General features: G+C 38.9%; 1 protein-coding gene and 1 pseudogene across 2 annotated transcripts in view; both read right to left on the bottom strand.

Annotated features, from left to right (window-relative positions):
• The window catches only part of BTBD8 (BTB domain containing 8), a 99,437-nt gene that overhangs the window by 53,381 nt on the left and 24,519 nt on the right, over positions 1 to 21,537 (bottom strand). For both annotated transcript variants that reach the window (XM_073008582.1, XM_073008581.1), the window contains exon 4: positions 19,263 to 19,380. In XM_073008582.1, coding sequence (XP_072864683.1) covers positions 19,263 to 19,380 — 118 coding nt within the window. The remainder of the gene's footprint in view (positions 1 to 19,262; positions 19,381 to 21,537) is intronic.
• LOC103224439 (cAMP-dependent protein kinase type I-alpha regulatory subunit pseudogene) lies at positions 60 to 1,824 on the bottom strand (annotated as a pseudogene).

The raw sequence follows: 21,537 nt of genomic DNA on the forward strand, positions 1-21,537 counted from the left end.
TCCTAATCCTTAAAGTTTAATGATAAATCATTTATTCTATAAAGAAATACAGCATAAATGTCCACAGTCTAAATATGCTTAAAACTAGAAAGTTACGTCAGTTAAAAAAAACAAAAATCTTACACTGTTCCATCATTACTCTATGGTAATTCAACTGATGCTGCGATCTGCCCTCACCCAAAAGCATGGCACTCACTGCTCAGAGGTTGAATACTAACATTGCCCAAAGTGAAGCAGTAACAGCAAAGACTCCACAAAACTCTATTTAATTGTGTACGAGCATTTAATTACTACTCTAAATTAAAAACGGTACAGTGGGAGCAACTTGTAATATACAAACAGACAAGAAGCTGTGATGCTAGTGTCCATGTAGCACTGTAAATAGCGAAAATAAAGTGGTCTGCATGAGTGAAGTATGGACTGGGGAGAGGAAAAAAGGGAGGCCCAGGAGGCAGATTTCAGACAGTGACACAAAACTGTTGTACTACTAGATGTTTCGTTTGAGGAGGTCTGAGCATGAGCCAAGAGCACATTCAAATCTAGGCTGGTCCAGCTTAATGTACTTCAAGGGGCCATGTACAACCACTGTGGCAGCAGGAGGATGATTCACTAGTAATGCAAGTTCACCAAAATAATCAGAAGGCTCCAATCTTCCCACTTCAACAAACTCTTCATTTTCTGACCAACGTTGCAGCATAGCAGCTGGCCCCTCTAGAATAATAAGGAACTCATCTCTCATCCCCTGGTTCTCCCTGCACCACAATCTTCTGCCAGTCTTCAAACTTCACTGGTTCCCAGGTATCGGCTACCATAAGATGCTCCCTCTTATCCAGAGACTCTAAAATAGACACTTTACTAAGGAATTCCTCATACATCTTCCACTTTCTCAGTGTGCTTCCCATACAGATTCTTCCATAGCTGTCTCGGTTGATACACTACCATTTCACATTTGCCTTTGCTTTGACAGTTGCTACTCTAGGTGTTCCATAAATCAAAACAAATTCTCCAAAGCTCCCTCCTTCCTCAATACTGGTTGCTCATTCATCATTGACACAGACATCCCTCTCTCCTTGATCAATCACACAGAAGTTATCCCCTTCATCACCTTGCAGAATCACTGTCTCTCCAGTGATAAAGGAGACTGGAAACATGGCATCAAAAATATCACTTCTCTCATTATCATCAAGATGTGAAATCAGCACATTCCTTTCAATGGCTTTGGCTAAAGACATTGCCTTATAATGGCTTTTGGTATAATCTTATAATCTTTCGGTATAATCTTTCTAACATATAATATGGCATCTTCCTCCATGAAGAATTCAGTGCTGACGGTACCTTGTCACCTCTGATCTTTAACCACTGGGTTGGATAAAGGAGGAGAGATTTCATTCTCCTTAATTCTGTACAAGTGCCTGCTTCCTGCATATTGTGAATTTGTTTTGTCTCCTCCTTCTCCAACCTCTCAAAGTGTTCCCTGAGGAATGCCACTGGTCCCCGGGGTTGAGCAGTGCACAACTGCATAATAGAATCTTTGAGCAGTGCCTGAATGTTGTGCTTCTGGAGGCAGAGCTCACATTCTCAAAGGCTATGTTTCTCCTCTCTGGCAGCAGTGTCACCAGACGCCATGGTTCTCTGTCCCTCTCTGGGTGTCTCAGGTCCCCTCTATTCTTTCTTCTGCTCTTCACTCCCTCTCCACATGGCTTTTAATGAGCTTCCCTCTTCTCTCCTCTGCTCCTCTGTCCACCCTACTCTCCCTCCAACCTCCCTCAATGCCTCTCAAAGTTTCTTTAACAACAATGGAAACTATGTCCATGACTAAGAGGAATAAATCATTTACAAATGGAGAAACAAAGACCAAAGATGTTACTTTAAATTTTAAGGAAATATCAATAAGAGATTATAATTACTGTTTGTCAATTAAACATTTTTAAAATAAAAAATAGATTCTACAATATCTTAGGCAAGAAAGAAAATTAAAAATAAAAAATAGGGACAACTCTAAATTTAAAATATTTTTAAATTATAAAAAAAAGAGCTTACAATCCTAAAGGTCCTGAGTTCTAGTTCAAAACTCACCATAATTATGTTCAAGAAAGGATATATCTTAGTTTTGAAAAAATGACAAGAAAGATTTTTTTTTTGAATTACCATTCTATCTTCTCAAATAAAATGCTAATGAATTTGTTCTTTAAAAAGAAATTTAAAAAAATAGAGAGAGAGAGACAGAGTCTTACTATGTTGCTTTAGTTGGTCTCAAACACCTGGGCTCCAGTGACCCTCCTGTCCCAGCCTCTCAAAGTGCTGGGATTACAGGTGTTAAATCACTGCACTCACCCTCATTCTTTCTTTTTCTTTTACTAGAGACAGGGTCTCTCGCTCTTTCACCCAGGCTGGAGTGCAGTAGCACAATCATAGCCACTGCAGCCTCAAACTCTTGGCTAGCCTCATCTTTAATCCAAAAGATATTCTACTCTGTGCTCCACACTATTCTAAATGCTGGGAGTACAGCATTAAATGAGATACAGAAAACAATATTATATTCCAGTGAAAGGTGGAGGACAGGAAGAGAAAGACACTTCTGGAATGGCCTCCCAGGTTATCTCAGATCAACCCTCCTGCTGAAAGCAGCTTAGGAAAGATGGACAAAATATATATATTTAAGAAAAGAAGCAAAAAAAGGAAAGCATGCTTTGAAGGCATCAGAATACTGCCACAGTGATTAGAAAAGTTACACAAGTTTTGAGAGAGAAGACAAAAGAAGCGACCCAAGTATTTGAGGTAACTTTTTCCACTGAGGCAATTGCCAAATCTGAAAGCAAAAGCAACAGCTGGAAGGCTGATAAGCTGAGTATAGCTTCTGGCAATCTTCACACAAATTGGAACTTGGGGCCCATCAAAGAGGAGGGGTTTTAGGAGATAACCCAGGATTTCAGATGGATCCCGAAGGGCCACATTCTAAACAGAAGAGTGAACAGGAAATAGACAAGCCCGCATTAGACTTGAAAGCCAGTTTTGAATTATCTCGGTCCCTGACTGGAACAAAGTGATCAGCATCTAGTCTGCGAGCCAGACAAAAGCAAAAGGAAATCCTGTCTGCATTAAAATATCACCTTGAGGTGTCAAATTATTTCTACAAATTTTCAACAGAATGTTTAGTAGTCACCCAAAGATGATTTAGTGTAATAATGAATAACTAGAACATAAAAGAAAAAATTTCCATTTACACTAGTATCAAAAAGGTCAAATACATAGCAACAAATGTAACAAAAACGTGTTAAGATCTCTACACTAAAAACCATAAAACACTGCTGTGATAAATTTTAAAAGACCTAATGGAGAGTTAAAATACTCTCATGGGTCTGAAACTTGAAACTGTTAATATGTCCATTCTTCCTAAATTAGTTTCTAGATTTAACACAATCCCAATCAAGCATTTTTAGTAGCAATAGATAAGCTGATTCTAAAATGTATATGAAAATGCAAAGGACCCCTAATTGCCAAAGCAAACATCAACAGAAGAATAAAGGTGGAAGACATGATTTCAGGCAACATGCTGTCACTTACTATAAAGTAGCAATAATCAAAATAACATGGTATTGACGTAAGGGTGGACATATAAATCACTGGAACAGAATTGAGAGTACAAAAGTAGATCCACATATATATGGCCAATTGCTTTTCATGAAGGTATTAAGATAACTCAATGGGGGAAAAGACAGTCTTATCATCAAAAGGTACTGGAACAACTGGATGTTTGTAGGAAAAAAATTAAACTTGACACTTGCCTCACACCATATACAAAAACTTAAATCTAGAATACATAGAGAACTATAATAACACAACCCAACTAAAATATGGGCAAGAACAACAAAAAATATCAGGTAAAAATCACTTGCTAGAAATAGTTTTACTTCAAAGCTAAAGTTTATGGCTAGTTATTAAAAATGACATCCCTGGCCGGGCGTGGTGGCTCACGCTTGTAATCCCAACATTTTGGGAGGCCAAGGCAGGTAGAGCACCTGAGGTCAGGAGTTCAAGACCAGCCTGGCCAACATGGCAAAACCCAGTGTCTACTACAAATACAAAAATTAGCTGGACATGGTGGCACACGCCTGTAACCCCAGCTACTCAGGAGGCTGAGGCACAAGAATCTCTTGAACCTGAGGGGCACAGGTTTGTAGTGAGCCGAGATAGGCATGGTGGCTCATGCCTGTAATCCCAGCACTTTGGGAGGCCAAGGCAGGCAGATCATGAGGTCAAGAGATCAAGACCATCCTGGCCAACATGGTGAAATCTCATCTCTACTAAAAATACAAAAATTAGCTGGGCATGGTGGCACAAGCCTGTAGTCCCAGCTACTCAGGAGGGTGAGGCAGGAGAATTGATTGAACCTGGGAGGCGGAGGCTGCAGTGAGCCAAGATTGCACCACTGCACTCCAGCCTGGCGACAGAGCAAGACTCCGTCTCAAAATAAATAAATAAATAATAATAAATAATAATAATAGCTAAATACTGGAAACAACCAATATTCCATCAACAGGAGAATAAATAAACATATTGTGGTATAGCTATACAATCCAATATTACGCAGCAATAAAAATAAAATGAATCACTGACACATATAATATGCAAGGATGAAGCTCAAAAACATTACACTGAACAAAAGAGGCCAGACACAACAGTATGTCTGAGTCCACTTACATGAAATTCTAGGAAAGGAAGAATATCCTACAGTATAGAGAACATAATAATAAGAAAACAAACAACTTGATTTAAAAGTAGGCAAACCAAGAGTAGTACTGTGCGTGTGTAGTCCCAACTACTTGGGAGGCTGAGGCGGGAGGATCCCTTAAGCCCAGGAACTCAAGACCAGCCTGGGTAACACAGCAAGACTGTCTCAAAAAAATAAAAAATAAAAAATAAAAAATAAAAAATAAATGGGCAAAAGATATAAACAGAAAACTAACCAAAGAGGTATACAGATGGCAAATAAGCACGTGAAAATCATTTGTTGCTTGTGGTTGGGGTAGGGATAGGTACTGAAGGTAAATGGGCACAAGGGAACTTTTTTTACAAAATACAAAATTCACTGTATTTTGCTTATAGTGGAAGTAAAACAGGTTTATACATTAGTCAAAATTCATTGAACTGGACTTTAAGTTGTGTGCATTTGTTTGTGTATGCATTCTAACTCAATATACTTCACTATAAAAAAGAATGAAAACAAAATTTACTTAAGAAAGAAAATAACAGGCCAAGATAACTTCCCTGGTGAATTCTAATAAATATTTAAGGAAGATATAAAAAAGTCAATATTACTCAAACTAAAGCATAAAAAAGAGGAAATACTTCACAGTTCATTTTATAAAGTTAACATAACTTTGAGGCCTAAACCTGACAAGGACGTTACAAAAAAGGAAAATTACAGGCCAATCTGTCTCATGAACATAGATGCAAAATTCCTAAACAAAATATTAGTAAACTGAATTCAGCACGAAATAGAATAAAACATCACAACCAAACTGAAATTATTTCAGGAATGTAAGATTATTTTTTCATTCCAAAGTTAAGCAATATAATTTAGTACATTAAAAAAGAATGGAGAAAAATCATGTGATCAGCAAAATCGATGCAGGAGAGCATTTGACAAAATTCAACATCAATTTAGGATTTTAAAAATTTAGGCAATTTTGGCCAGGCGCAGTGGCTCATACCTGTAATCCCAGCACTCTAGGGAGGCTGAGGCAAGCAGATCACATGAGGCCAGGAGTTCGAGACCAGCCTGGCCAACGTGGCAAAACCCTGTCTCTACTAAAAATACAAACATTAGCCATGCCTGGTGGTGCATGTCTGTAATCCCAGCTACTTGGGAGGCTGAGGCGTAAGAATCACTTGAACCTGGGAGGTACAGATAGGAGTGAGCTGAGATCGTGCCATGCACTCCAGCCTAGACAACAGAGCGAGACTCTTGTCTCAAAAAAAAAAAAAAAAAAAAAAGTTTTAGACAATTTCAATCAAAATCTCAGAAAGCTATTTTGTAAATACTGACAAAGTGATTCCAAAATTCAGTCATGTGCTACATAACAATGTTTGGGTCAAAAAGAGACCACACACATATGAAGATGGTCCCATAAGATTACAATGAAGCTGAAAAATTCCTGCCACCTAGGGATATCATAGCTGACACAAGGTCAAGTGCAAAGCATTACTCACATGTTTGTGGAGGTGCTGGTATAAATAAACCTACTGCGCTGCCAGCTGTGTAAAAGTCTAGCATATACAATTATGTACTGTACATACTTGATAATAAACAACTATGTTACTGGCTTATTATTTTATTGTACTACATTTTATATTGTTACTTTAGAGTACTCCTACTTACATATAAAAAAAAAAAGTTAACTGTGAAATAACCTCAGGCAGGTCTTTCAGGAGGTATTCCAGAAGAAGGCATGTCAGGAGATAACAGCTCCATGTGCGTTACTGCCCCTGAAGACCTTCCAGTGGGACATGATGTGGAGGCAGAAGGGATTGATACTGATGATCCTGACTCTGTGTAGGCCTAGGCTAATGTGTTTGCTTCTGTCTCAATTTTTAACAAAAGTTTAAAAACTTAAAAATATTTTTTAAACAGAAAAAAGCTAATAGGCCAGGTGCAGTGGCTCACGCCTGTAATCCTAGCACTTTGGGAGGCTGAAGTGAGTGGATCACTTGAGATCAGGAGTTTGAGTTAGAGATGGTGAAAACCCATCTCCACTAAAATACAAAAAAATTAGCCAGGCATCATGGTGCATGCCTGCAATCCCAGCTACTCGGGAGGCTGAGGCAGGCGAATTGCTTGAACCCAGGAGGTGGAGGTTGCAGCGAGCCAAGATAGTGCCACTGCACTCCAGCCTGGGCAATAGAGCAAGACTCCATCTCAAAAAGAAAAGAAAAGAGCTTATATAAGCCTGTAATCCCAGCACTTTGGGAGGCCGAGACGGGCGGATCACGAGGTCAGGAGATCGAGACCATCCTGGCTGACACGGTGAAACCCCGTCTCTACTAAAAATATACAAAAAACTAGCCGGGCGAGGTGGCAGGTGCCTGTAGTCCCAGCTACTCGGGAGGCTGAGGCAGGAGAATGGCGTGTACCTGGGAGGCGGAGCTTGCAGTGAGCTGAGATCTGGCCACTGCACTCCAGCCTGGGTGGCAGAGCGAGACTCCGTCTCAAAAAAAAAAAAAAAAAAAGAGCTTATAGAATAAGGATACAAAGTAAAAAAGCCAGATGTGGTGGCTCACACCTGCAATCCTAGCACTTTGGGAGGTTGAGGCAGAAGGACTATTTGAGCCCAGGCATGTGAAATCAGCCTGGCCAACGCAGGAAGAACTTGTCTCTACAAAAAATACAAAAATTAGATGGGTGTGGTGGCATGCCCCTGTGGTCCCAGTTACTTAAGAGGCTGAGGTAGGAGGATCACTGGAGCTAGAGAGGTCAAGGCTGCAGTGACCCATGATCACGCCACTGTACTCCAGCCTGGATGACAGAGCAAGACCCTGTCTCAAAGAAAAAAAAGAAAAAAGAAAAAAATTTGCACAGCTATACATGTTTGTGATTAAGCTAAGTGTGATTACAAAAGAATAAAAAGTTTCAAAAAATTATAAAGTTTATAAAATGAAAAGTTACAATAAGTCAAGTTTAATTATTGAAGATAGTTTTTTAAAATAAATTTCATGTGTATCCTTAGTATTTATAAAGTCTACAGTAGTGTACAGTAATGAACTGAGCCTTCACATTCACCCACCACTCACTCAATGACTCGCCCAAAGCAACTTCCAGTCCTGCAAGTTCTATTCACGGTAAGCGCCCTATGTAGATAGCTGTATCGTTTGTCTTTTATACCAGATGTATCTTTTAGTGCCAGAAAGTAAGAAAATGCTCAACACACACACACACAGACACACACACACTGAGGGAATAAAAGGGACATAAGAGCTACCTGAAAGAGCTCCCACAGCTAAAGTTGTAACGAATTGAGCAAAAAAAAAAAGACAAGCCAAATTAAAAAATAAGTCAAATTATAAGCCAAAGTACAAAATAAGTATCTATGAGTCTACACTGATATATGTAAGTGATTGAATAAATTAATATGTGGAGGAGAAGAGATAAGTTTCTTGTGCAGAAGAATTCCAAATAATTTATGTGGATAATACCCCCGCTTCAAGAGGTAGAACATTACTTCCTATCACTTAAATATGGGACACACACAGTGACTTCCTTCCAGAGAGCAGAGTCTGGAAATGGGAGGTGATGAGAGGAGTAACTTACAGTGGAGAAACCAGATGAAAACAAGGTCATCATTAAGGTTAACATAAACAGTGATGTCATGTTGATCACATGTACCTTTAATATGATGTAATGAAAATGGCCCTTTATCTTTGTGGTCTTCCTGTCCCAAACCCATAATCCATGTAATTGTGAGAAAAACGTAAGATAAACTCCATTTAAGGGACATTTCTATAAAATACCTGACCAGTACTCCTCAAACTGGAATGTCATCAAAAAAAAAAAAAAAAAAAGTAAGTCTGAAAAACTGTTACAGCCAAGAGGGGCCTAAGGAGACATGACAGCTAAGTGTAATGTGAAATTGGGGATTGATTCCTCAAATAGAAAAGGACACTAGGTAATAACCAAGGAAATCTGAATATACTACATACTTTAGTTAATAACAATGTATTGACTCAATTGTAACAAATGTACTATAAGATGTTAATAACGAGGAACTAGGTGTGGGGGTATATGAGAATACCATACTCTCTTAATTTGTCTGTGAATCTGGAACTGTTCTAAAAAATAAGGCCAACTAAGAAAAAATTAGGATTCTGCTTCTACCCATAAGTATAGGACTTCCCTACCTTCCATTTAATAATTAGAAAATTGAACAAAATATGACCATGAAAAAAGGCAGTACAGGACTCTGATCCCCAAGAGAAGAAAAACAAATGAAGTAAGCTCTACAATCACAATGCTTTCTTCCTAGAAGCAGTTTCTAGTCAAGGCACAGGAAGGACAAATGAGCAGAGCCTTGTGGCTGAGTTGAGGAGACAGATATAGGAGCCCCAAGAAGCTGAGTCAGCTGAAATTTGTGGGGTGCAGTAATATAGAAGAGGGAGTCATGAAGAACTCCAGAAATCAGAGTAGATACTCCCTCCCTTGAGCTTTTGTCTGAATATAATTTGAGGGTGCATAAGGTAAAACTACACAAAGCCAGGCAAAGAATAAAAGCCAGGGAGCTATATGGCTGACAGATATTCAAGTTCCTTCCGGCCAGAATTGAATACTTGGGGCACTAAGGAAAGATCCCAGAAGCCTCAGTAGAAAGGCTTTACAACATTTAGAGCAAAGGCTATTCTAGACGCACCCTAACAAAATTCAAAAAGAAGCTTTATAAACGTGAAGTTGATCCACAATAACTTAAATGCCTGCTAAAAAAAACTTCAATAATCTTTTTCAAGAAAAACAATAAAATTCAAACATTCAAAAACATAATATTTATAATGTCTGGCATTTGATAAAAAACGTACTAGGTAATGTGAAGAAGCAGTAAATTGTGAACATTAAAAGGGGGAAAAAATCAGTCACTATTATCAGACCCAGAAATGACACAGAAGATGGAGTTAGCAGACAGGTGGCTCACACCTGTAATCCCAGCAATTTGGGAGGCTGGGGCAAAAGGATTCCCTGAGGCCAGGAGTTCAAGACCAGCCTGAGCAATAATGCGAGAACCCACATCTACAAAAAAAATTTTAAATTAGCTGAGTATGATGGCAAGTGCCTGTAGTCCCAACTACTCAGGAGGCTGAGGCCAGGGAATCACTTGAGCCCAGGAGTTCAACGTTACAGAAGCTATGACCATATCACTGCACTCAGCCTGGGCAACAGAGAGGGATACAAAAAAAAAAAAGTACAATGGTGGACTTATTGTATTCAAACATATTAATAACTACATTATTATAAATAGTCAAATACTATTAATGTCTACTCCAATTAAAAGGAGATTATGAGACTGGATAACAAAAGCAAGATACAACTATTTGCTATCTACAAGAAATTAATTTAAAATCCATTTTAAATATAAAGACAAAGTTTAGAAGTAAAAGGATATAAAACGAATACCATATAAACACTAATCATAAGAAAGCTCGAGTGGTGATATTAACCAAAGTAAACTTCATAACAAGTGACATTACCTGGGGTAAAAAGCAGTATTTCAAAATAAAAAGGATTCAATTCATTATGAAGAAATAACAATCCCAGATGTGTATGTACCAAATAATAGAGCTTCAAAATACATGAAGCAAAAACTGACAGAACTAAGAAGAGAAACAAATTTATAATGATACTTAGAGACTTCTAATTAACAGGATACATAGACAAAAGTTCAGCTAAGGAAACATAAAACTTGAGCAACACTATCAACCAATTTTCATTTATACAACACTCTACCACAGGACAACAGAACACATACTCTTTTTAACTACATGTGGAACATTCACTAACACAGACCATATTCTGGGCCATCGAACAAGTCTCAATAAATTTAAACAAAACTAAAATAATATAAAATATGTTCTATGACCACAATGGAATTAAACTAGAAATCAATAATGGAGAATTATCTGGAAAATTCCCAAAGAGTTAGAAATTACACATACTTCTAGACAACCCATGGGTAAAGAAGAAATCAAAAGAAAAATTAGAAAATACATTTATTTGAGTGAAAATACAATATATCAAAATTTGCAGGCTGCAGCTAAACAGTGCTTAGAAGGAAATGTTTAGCTTTTAAATGCTTATTGTAGAAAAGGAAAAAGGTTTCATATTAATGATCTCGAATTCCACCTTAAGAAAGTATAAACAGCAGCATAAATTAAACCTAAAGTAAGCAAAAGGAAGAGAAAAAGTGACAGAACCTTGTCCTCTCCTTCTTCCGTTCTTGGGCAGCACCAGCCATGTCCCTGAGACATCATGGTAAAAATGAAGCCCAGAGTCAACAGAATTGGCTGTATTGGGTGCCTGGTAATCAGGGCTGCTTTTAACTCTAGCAAAGTAGATACTGTTACCATCAATGACCCCTTCATTGACTTCAACTACATGGTCTACATGTTCTAGTATGATTCCACCCATGGCAAGTTCCATGGCATCATCAAGGCTGAAAACAGGAAGCTTGTCATCAATGGAAACCCCATCACCATCTTCCAGGAGTGAGATCCCACCAAAATCAAACAGGAAGACGCTGGTGCTGATTATGTGATGGAGTCCACTGGCATCTTCACTATCATGGAGGAGGCTGGGGCTCACTTAGAGGGTGGAGCCAAAAGGGTTATCGCCTTTGTCCCTTCTGCCGATGCCCCCATGTTTGTGATGGGCATGAACCATGAGAAGTATAAAAACCTCAAGATCATCAGCAACGTCTCCTGTACCACCAACTGCTTAGCTCCCTGGTCAAGGTCATCCATAACAACTCTGGCATCATGGGAGGAATCAGGATCACAGTCCATGCCATCACTGCCATCCAGAAGACTGTGGATGGCCCCTCTGGGAAACTGTGGTGTGATGGCTATGGAGCTCTCCAGAACATCATCCCTGCATCAGTAGAGATCTACTGGTGCTGCCAAGGCTGTGGGCAAGGCCATCCCCAAGTCGAACAGGAAGCTCACTGGCGTGGCCTTCCATGTCCCCACCACCACCAGGTTAGTTATGAACCTGGCCTGCTTTCTTGAGAAATACAGCTAAATATGATGACGTCAAGGTGGTAAAGCAACATCAGAGGGGGCCCTCAAGGGCATCTGGGGCTACAATGAGCACCAGATTGTCTCCTCCAACTTTAACAGTGACACCCACTCTTCCACCTTCAGTGCTGGGGCTGGCATTGTCCTCAACGACCACTTTATCAAGCTCATTTCCAGGCATGACAATGAATTTGGCTACAGCAACAGGGTGGTGCACCTCATGGTCCACATGGCCTCCAAAGAGTAAAAGCCTCCGGACCACCAGCCCCAGTAAGAGCATGAGACGAAGAGAGAAGCGTTCAGTTGCTGGGGAGTCCCTACCACACTCAGTCCCCCACCACACTGAGAATCTCCCCTCCTCATAGTTTGTACACCAGACCCCCTGAAGAAGGAGGGATCTCAGGGACCCTGACAATCAAATGAATACTTAATGCACTAAGTTGGCTATATAGTTTTTATTTTTCAATACAAGAGGACAAAGATAGTGACCTCAGAGTATGATTGAGCCTATTTGAACAGATTAAAAAAAAAAAAAATTCTGGCCGGGCGCGGTGGCTCAAGCCTGTAATCCCAGCACTTTGGGAGGCCGAGACGGGCGGATCACGAGGTCAAGAGATCGAGACCATCCTGGCTAACACGGTGAAACCCCGTCTCTACTAAAAAATACAAAAAACTAGCCGGGCGAGGTGGCGGGCACCTGTAGTCCCAGCTACTCCAGAGGTTGAGGCAGGAGAATGGCGTAAACCTGGGAGGCGGAGCTTGCAGTGAGCTGAGATTCGGCCACTGCACTCCAGCCCAGGCGACAGAGCAAGACTCCCTCTCAAAAAAAAAAAAAAAAAAAAAAATTATATGTGCTGCCGATAAAAAATTTTTAGTCTGTAATTCTTTCCTTAAAAATGGAAAGCCAGATTTTAAAAACTTTTTTAAATTATAAAAACAATATGTTTGTAATAAACTTCAATATAGAATTGGATAAAGTGAAAATTTTAAGTTCTCACCCTGCTTCCTTGTTTACTTCAATTCCATGATCTAGAAAAAACCACTTTTAGCAGTTTATTGGATATCTGTCAGGCCTTTTTTCCATGGCAATCTTTTCTATCACACTGTTGAATATTGATATATAACCCATTTAATCCTCAGTACTTCATTCATTTCTTTATGAATCCCAATCTCAGCACCATAATACCTAGCAAACAATAAATGTTTTTTTAACAATTATTTCTTACTTCATCTGACTATGCCTAGTTGTAAAGAAATATATATATAGCATGTCATGATTTATGTGTGGTAGTCATGAGAATATACCCCTCTAATCTTTTTTTTTTTTTTTTTTTTGAGACAGAGTCTCATTCTGTCATCCAGGCTGGAGTGCAGTGGCACAATCTCAAGTCACTGCAACCTCTGCCTTCTGGATTCAAGCGATTCTCCTGCCTTAGCCTCCCGAGCAACTGGGACTACAGGCATGTCACCATGCCCGGTTAATTTTTTGTATTTTTACTAGAGACAGGGTTTCACCAAGTTAGCCAGGATGGTCTCGATCTCGGACCTCGTGATCCACCCACCTCGTGATCCGCCTCCCAAAGTGCTGCGATTACAGGCATGAGTCACCGTGCGCCGGGCCTACCCCTCTAATTTTTGACTGCGTAATGACCGACAGCTTCAGCTACAGCACTCTGAAATTTATTCCACCTGGGTCACTAGGCCATCTTCTCAGAAGCTATTTCCCGACAATGACTGAGCCCAGCAAGGATAATAAGGCAGGGCTAGCCCTAGAAAACAGGTGCTTCTCTGATGGGTGTCTTTGGCATGGGAACTTTAATGGCCTTGCCCAACTTTTCTTAGGACTCCACTGCAGTCTAAGATGCTTCTATCTAACTTCCTTCTCTTTCTCCTTCACTTAGAGTCAAATCAGCATTGCAGTCTAGCAGCTCTGTTTTCTCTGGCTTTCTATGTTCTCTCACATGCATTTAGCCTAATACATTTATTGAAAGTCTAATCCCATCTTTGTGTCTACTCCTCAGAAGACTTGAACACAGCATGTCAGCCATTTCCATTTTAGTAAAATTAGGAGCATCTGAGGCTTAAACAATTACCCTGACCTTAAAACAGAAACTTAGAAAACATTCCTACTTAATTAGGACAGATGCCTCAGGTTAAAAAATAATGCTGTAGATGGTATGGTGTATTAAAAATCTTTGCCAAATTTTTTATTTTCCATCATGCCAAAAACTATTTTCTCCTTTTGATTAAGTTTAATTTCAACTGTTAACGCTGCTTCTGGCTCTATCAAGATGCCCTAATTTCCTCCTTGCTGCTGCTTTAGTACACTGCTATTCAATACTTCCCAATGTTAGCTGAACTACATTCACTACTCCAGGCAGAATAATGGCCTGGATTATGCAGAGAAGCTCTAGAGAAGGAAATTTTAGTAGGACTAATTTTTAAAGTATTCTTACTCCAAGAATGTATTTATTTATTTATTTATTTATTTGCTTTAATTCCACATAACTGAGTAAGAGTTAAATCCAGAGTCACGAATCTAAATTTTTGGAGTAATCATTATTGTCCATGTCACTTCTTAGCAAATACTTCAGAGAACATAACTTTGTGAAAGCAAAGTTAACCATCTCTTGAGAATTTTGTGACATCCATTGACTACAGCTTTCATAGGACTGGACTTTTCTGAAGTTAAGTGCCGTGGATACCCTATTATCCAACACAATTTGGAGTAATAGTTGTTTAGTTAATTGAAAAAAATGAGGAATTAAAAAAGCTATTTCTGTATACTATAATTTTATTCTATCTAACTTAAGAAGAAATATGCATTTAATTCACACATCTTTTATCATAAGACCCATCTTTTTTTTTTTTTTAACATGGGTTCACTGATATAAGCGTCATTCTCACAAAAACAATACACATATACACTATGATATCTAGTTTGATTTTAATTTTTTTTGAGGCAGGGTCTTGTTCTGTTCCCAAAGCTGGAATGCAATGGCGCTCACTGGCTCATTGCAACCTCAAACCCCTAGGCTCAAATGATCTTCCCACCTCAGCCACCCAATTAGCAGAGACTACATGGTGCACACCACCATGCCCAGCTAAATTTTTTTGTAGAGATGGGGTTTTGCTTTGTTGCTTAGGCTGGTCTCAAACTCCTTGGTTCAAGTGCTCCTCTCATCTCAGCCTCCTAGAGTGCTGGGATAACAGGTGTGAGCCACTGCACCTGGCCACAATAGCAATTTTTAAAGTGCCTTTCCCTTATTTAATCCTTATTTAATCCTTCCAAAGCACTCACCCGAGTTTTCACTGGAACAATAACTTTTCTCTTTCATATTTTATGTATCACTGACTTATATTCATTGTCATCAAAAAAATAAATTCAAATGGCATAAGCAGGTTTGGGAACAAACCCAAGTGACTCTTGAAAGGCATTTTAGACTTGCAGGTCCCTGTGGCATTACTTGTCTCTGCTTTTTTGTTGCCTCATACAAAAACAGGCCACTTAACCACATTTAGGCCACAGTTTGCCCCCTGATATAAGGCAAGCTAGAACAGGCAACATATGTACCAGTCTTACAGATACCTATTACATACTTATAGCAACTAACATTTACTTTTGAAAGCTTACAATGTGCCAGGTACTATGCTAAGTGCTTCATGTGCATTATATGATTCAATCTTCACAGCTATCCCATGCTATAATTTCTACTACTATTTCTTTTATAGATAAAGATATTGAAACTTGGAGAGATTAAGTAACTTCCCAACAATTAATAAGTGGTGGAATTTTCAAAATAAGTGGTGGAATCATAATCTAAATACAAAAAGACCAACTTCTTAATTACTAAATCATACCACTTCTGAAAAAACTTTTAGCTTTTTCAAGGACATACAGAACAATGATCTTAGGACACAGTGCCAATTTACTAAATATTCAGAGATATTAAAGGAAGATTTGACATCTTAACCAAATGAATGAATGTCTAATGGTATATTATCAGGCACTGATAAGAAAGGTATTCTGGAAGATATACCAGATTTTGAGTGTCACAAAGCTAAAGTTAGAAATGACGGGGCCAGGCACAGTGGCTCACACATGTAATACTAGCACTCTGGGAGGCTGAGGCGGGTGGATCACTTGAGGTCAGGAGTTTGAGACCAGCCTGGCCAACATGGTGAAACCCTGTCTCTACTAAAAAATACAAAAATTAGCCAAGGTTGGTGGTGTGTGCCTGTAATCCCAGCTACTTGGGAGGGTGAGACATGAGAATCGCTTGAACTCAGGGGGCGGAGGTTGCAGTGAGCCAAGATTACGCCACTGCACTCCAGCCTGGGCAAAAGAGCAAAACTTTGTCTTAGGAAAAAAAAAAAAAAGAATGACTGCTCTTTTTCAATGAGGCAGCATAAGAGAATTTTAATTACGGAACACAGAAGTGCAACAAATTATCTTAAAAATGTAACATTAAACTTCTTTCATAAAACATTAAAATAATAAATTACACTACAAAATGGGAAGTCAGCAGCCAGGTGCGGTGGCTCACGCCTGTAATGCCAGCACTTTGGGGGCCGAGGCAGGCAGATCACAAGGTCAGGAGATCAAGACCATCCTGGCAAACACAGTGAAACCCCGTCTCTACCAAAAAATACAAAAAATTAGCTGGGCGTGGTGGCGGGCGCCTGTAGTCCCAGGTACTTGGGAGGCTGAGGCAGGAGAATGGTGTAAACCCAGGAGGTGGAGCTTGCAGTGACCAGAGATCACGCCACTGCACTCCAGCCTGGGCAACAGAGCGAGACTCTATCTTAAAAAAAAAAAGGGAAATCAGCAATGCAGTGACTCAGGCAGATACTTAGAAGTAGACTGAAGGTGACAGGAATAAATACAAGCAGAAAGAAATGTACAATATCCAGATGGTATTCATATGGTAATTGAGAGCATCTGGGGCAGGAAGATAATGTTACAGAGGTCCACAACAAGGGGTAATGTGCAGTAGTATCCCAGGATACAATATTCAGAAAAGTAGTAACATAACTAACTAATGGAATCCATGAAGGCTAATCAGGTAGTAAGCCCATTCAGTGCTCAGTAACAACTGTAATTTAATTCTCACAATTACATTATGAGATGGAGACTGTTATAACCCCCATCTCTGATAAGGATGCTGAAACGCAGAATGAATGGTTAAATAACTTACCCAAATTCACACAGCTAATAATGGTGTTAAAACCCATGCAGATTGTCCCTACAGTCCACACACTCTTAACCACTCTGTTACAAATGATTTATTTGGCTTAGTTGTGCCACCACAAGCAAGTGACTGGCATCAGACTGTCTTTCAGCATACAAAGTGTTCCAGGGATTGGGCTGAGGATCATGGTAAAGAATGCACAGAGCAGCTGGAGAGACCACCTTGGAAGAACTGTTACCGAGGAAGTAACTTGACCATGAGAGAAAGATTAGCTTAATAGAAGACCATACCAATTTGGGCACATTAAACTAGCAAACTAAGGTTTTAAAAATGTTGATACCTAAACTGAATAAAATTCCAGTCATAAATCCTAGTCCTTTGTAAGTACTTGTATTGATCTTTTAATATATAAGTATGTATAATTAAAAAATTAAAGCAGCCATATTACGAAAGGATTTTTAGCCACACCACTAGAAGAATGCTGACAATGATCATCTAGAACAAGTAACTGAGAAAGTTCCAATGTTGGGCTTTAGATGAATATGTATTCTCTGAACTACTGACACAATATTCCTTAAACTGCATAATAAAATTAGTATGTACTATAAACGGAAAGATGTTTGAGTCTGGACTAGGAAGGTAACCTTATAATTTAGAATTTGCTATTCTAACTTACATAAGGGCAAGAAAAAAGTAGGAAAACTTATTGTCTTTCTAGTTAATATGAATTTTTTTTTTATTGCTAGGTGAACAAAATAAACCAGAAATTGAGCAAGAGCTGTCCTGGAATACAAACCTAATATTCTAGGTCCAGCTCCTAAAACACAGTCCTGTTAGTTCATTGTCAGGCAGTACACAGGGAGAGGCCAAATATAGGCACTGTTTGAGGACATATTGCAAATGGTCACAGGGTCCTGCCTTCCCTGTATGACGGCAATAGCTTTAGGGCTCTGTAACTTTGGTAGGATGCCCACATGGTCTCGTGAAAAACCTGGACACAAAATAAAATTAATTTTTAAAATAAAATTGTGTTGGTCAGAAAAAAAAATGAAAACAAGACGGAGAGACACACAACCACACCCACACCATGATTTAGGAAATATACCCATGAGATGGAAAATATAATGATCAATCTAGATTATATTCTGAATTTTGCAACATTTAATGCAGATTTCACAAGAATTAGGAAAATGCGTATATGTATATTTACAAAGTACATATTCCCATAGAGAAAAGTTAAATTTTGAATAGTAAATAGTCTAGTTCAGACTAGCAATCCTTGGGTTGTATTGCTGTCAACTGGCAAAACCAGTGTGATTTCTAAGAGTACAAATATTACCACTATTTGGCTTGCTGGATTACAGTAACCTAAACCCACTGCTAATTTCATTAAGGGCTGTGCACCCCTGAACCTAGAAGATTACCACTTGCCACTGCAAATACTCTGGTTCTTCCTCTTCAGAAGCACCAGAATAACTTCTTATCAACATTCTATTTGAAACACAAAGAGAAGGAGGAAGAACTGTCTGGGTTCGTAAGTTTTCTGGTTCAGATTCTAGTTTATAGTGAGACCCAGCTGTACTTCTTTCCCTTGAGTTCCAAAAGATAATATGTATTTCTTATTAAATTTTTTTCTGCTTTTAAGCAGATTTTAGTTACTTGCAATCAAAGAGCCTGACTAAAACAGGCAACCGGCTTTAATTTGAAATCTAAATGCCTGGAATGTTTAAGCAACCCAACTCTGAAGCAGAACAATGGTTTTTAAAAAGTGCATTGAAATATTAAACCTCCTAATCAATGCTATTCACGAGCATCATCTATTTTGAAACACGGAATCTGAGCCAAAATGCATTCAGAGAAAATACATGTCATTCATGTAGAAATAATACTTCTCAATACTATAATGCCTATAAAATTAAAAACTGCATTTAACTACATTTTCTGTGACAGTGGCTTTCAAATCTATTTTAGGCAGCAGAACATTTTCTTCTAATAAAATCTTAGGTTCATGCCCAAACATAGATGAGATCTGCTCTGGCAGAAACATATACATGCACATGTCTGGGTGGGCCCATGTGTGCATGTGTGAAAACCTGCAGAAAACCTTGCCTGATGGTCAACCTCTTCCCCTGTTCGACTCCCCACTGAGGAATCACAGTGGAACCCCTTTGGCCTTCATGGAACCCCTGTGGCCTGTGTGAAAATCAAAGCTTGAAAACCAGCGAGCTGGAAAGAGACAGCTGCCCTTCCACACTCTACAGTCACAACCAAGACAGCAAATTAGTCGTGTCTATTTACCTGTGAGCTTTAAAACGTTTTCCATCAACAAAAATATCAATATCTGGGCAACAAGGTTTCACATAAAGCTTCAATAAATCTTCTCCTAATTCAGATGCAGGCTCCAAGTCATAATTATCTTTAAAAAAGAAAAACAAGACTAAAAAATAGTTTAATATTACAAACATCCAAAAATTGTTTTCTATTATTATCAAGAGGTTTCCCACACAATTATCTCAATTAGTTGGAATATGTAAGTAGTAAATTAAAAATAAAACAAAAAGGTTAAATCATCTAGACTTTCTCCTTTGAAATATATTTCTACTTAATGTAAATATAGATAGAGTCATGCATTGCTTAATAACAGTCACGCATCCCTTAATGACAGTTCAGAGAAATACGCTGTTAGCTGATTTCATTCCTGTGTGAACATCAGAGTGTACTTACACAAACCTAGACGATATAGCCTATTACACACATAGGCCATATGATATAGCCCACTGCTCCTAGGCTATAAACCTGCACTGCATGTTACTGCAATGAATAGTGTTGGCAACTGTAACACAATAGTAAGTAGTTGTGTATGTAAGCATAGAAAAGGTACAGTAAAAATCCGGTATCATAATCTTATAAAACCTTTGTCATATATGTGGTCCATTGTTGACCAAAAATGTCATTATGCAGCACATGACTGTATACTTTTAAATATACATATTTAAATATAGGTAGTATTATCACAAAATTATACACCAAAAATGAAGCCTCTTCATGAACATCTTTTTCTAATTTTTAATTAGAATTAATTACTTCTTAATTAGAATTTAGAAAAATTTCTAATCTCTATGTTTCTTCTTGTGGGTCTCTAGGTTACTATGACCTGTGTTATCAGGCTAACAACAATACTGGAATATCTTTAAAAAATTTTATTTTATTTTTTAGAGACAGAGTCTTGCTCTGTCACTCAGGCTGGAGTGCAGTGGCATGAACATAGCTTACTATAGCTTCAAAATCCTGGGCTCAAGCAATTCAATCCTCCCACCCTAGCCTCAAAAGTAGCTGGGACTACAGGTATACGCCACCATACTCAGCTAATTTTATGTTTTATAGATACAGAGTCTCCTTATGTTGCCCAGGCTGGTCACAAACTTGGATACCTTTTGAAATCAGATCATTCTACAGTAAACTACGGTCCTTAATCACCATCATTCCCTGAACAGACTATGACCAATTTGACTCAAATATTATTGAACTCTCTATCTTGCCTAAATTTTTATTTGATTAATTTTGATCAGTTTGGTTTGTAGGGGCCCCTATAAAGTAGCACACTTTTTTTTTTTTTTTTTGAGACGGGGTCTTGCTCTGTCACCCAGGCTGGAGTGCAGTGGCGCGATCTTAGCTCACTGAAAGCTTTGCCTCCTGGGTTCACGCCATTCTCCTGCCTCAGCCTCCCGAGTAGCTGGGACTACAGGCGCCCGCCACCACGCCAGGCTAATTTTTTTTTTGTATTTTTAGTAGAGATGGGGTTTCACCGTGTTAGCCAGGATGGTCTCAATCTCCTGACCTCGCGATCCACCCGCCTCGGCCTCCCAAAGTGCTGGGATCAAAGGCGTGAGCCACCGCGCCTGGCAGTACACTTTTGTCTTTTGGTATTAGCCTCCTGATAGTCATAATAGTAGCATCCCTGGCATACCATATCCTCTCAGGAGTCTTAAATATTTGTATGCTGCCATCCATCGTGCATTAAATGGTCTTAACTTTGACTAAAACAGCAAGAATGTAAAGAATCATTTAACTGACCTGACATGGAGACCAGTAGGTTCTACTCTGAGACCAAAAGAGTCCATTATGATGGTATCAAGAGACTGGCATCAATGCCCAAGGTTTTGGTTGATCTCACAATCAAGAGACTAATCCAAAGGCAGAAATTGTTAACTTAAATTTGAACTAAGGCTGCCTCCATACTTTGAGTTCCTACTTAAGGAACTGCAACCTTAGTATGTAAACAAACTAAAACCTAACCTAACTTAGGAGTGTTTATTTTTGGTAATAGATAGCTAGATCTCAGCCAATTATAAGAAGCCGAGCTTTGCCCAATCACAAGCAGCCAACTGATCTGGCCATGTCCAAATAAGGCGAACACTTAGCTATAACCAATCAAGTCATTTCTGTACTTTACTTCCATGTTCTGTTTATACATACTCACTGGCCAGTTGTAGAGCAGAGTTCTCTGAACCTCTTCTGGTTCTGAGTGCTGCATGATTCATGAATTGTTCTTTGTTCAAATAAACTCAGGTTT

The sequence above is a fragment of the Chlorocebus sabaeus genome, chromosome 20, assembly GCF_047675955.1.
Source record: "Chlorocebus sabaeus isolate Y175 chromosome 20, mChlSab1.0.hap1, whole genome shotgun sequence".
In the NCBI taxonomy this organism is placed as follows: Eukaryota; Metazoa; Chordata; class Mammalia; order Primates; family Cercopithecidae; genus Chlorocebus; species Chlorocebus sabaeus.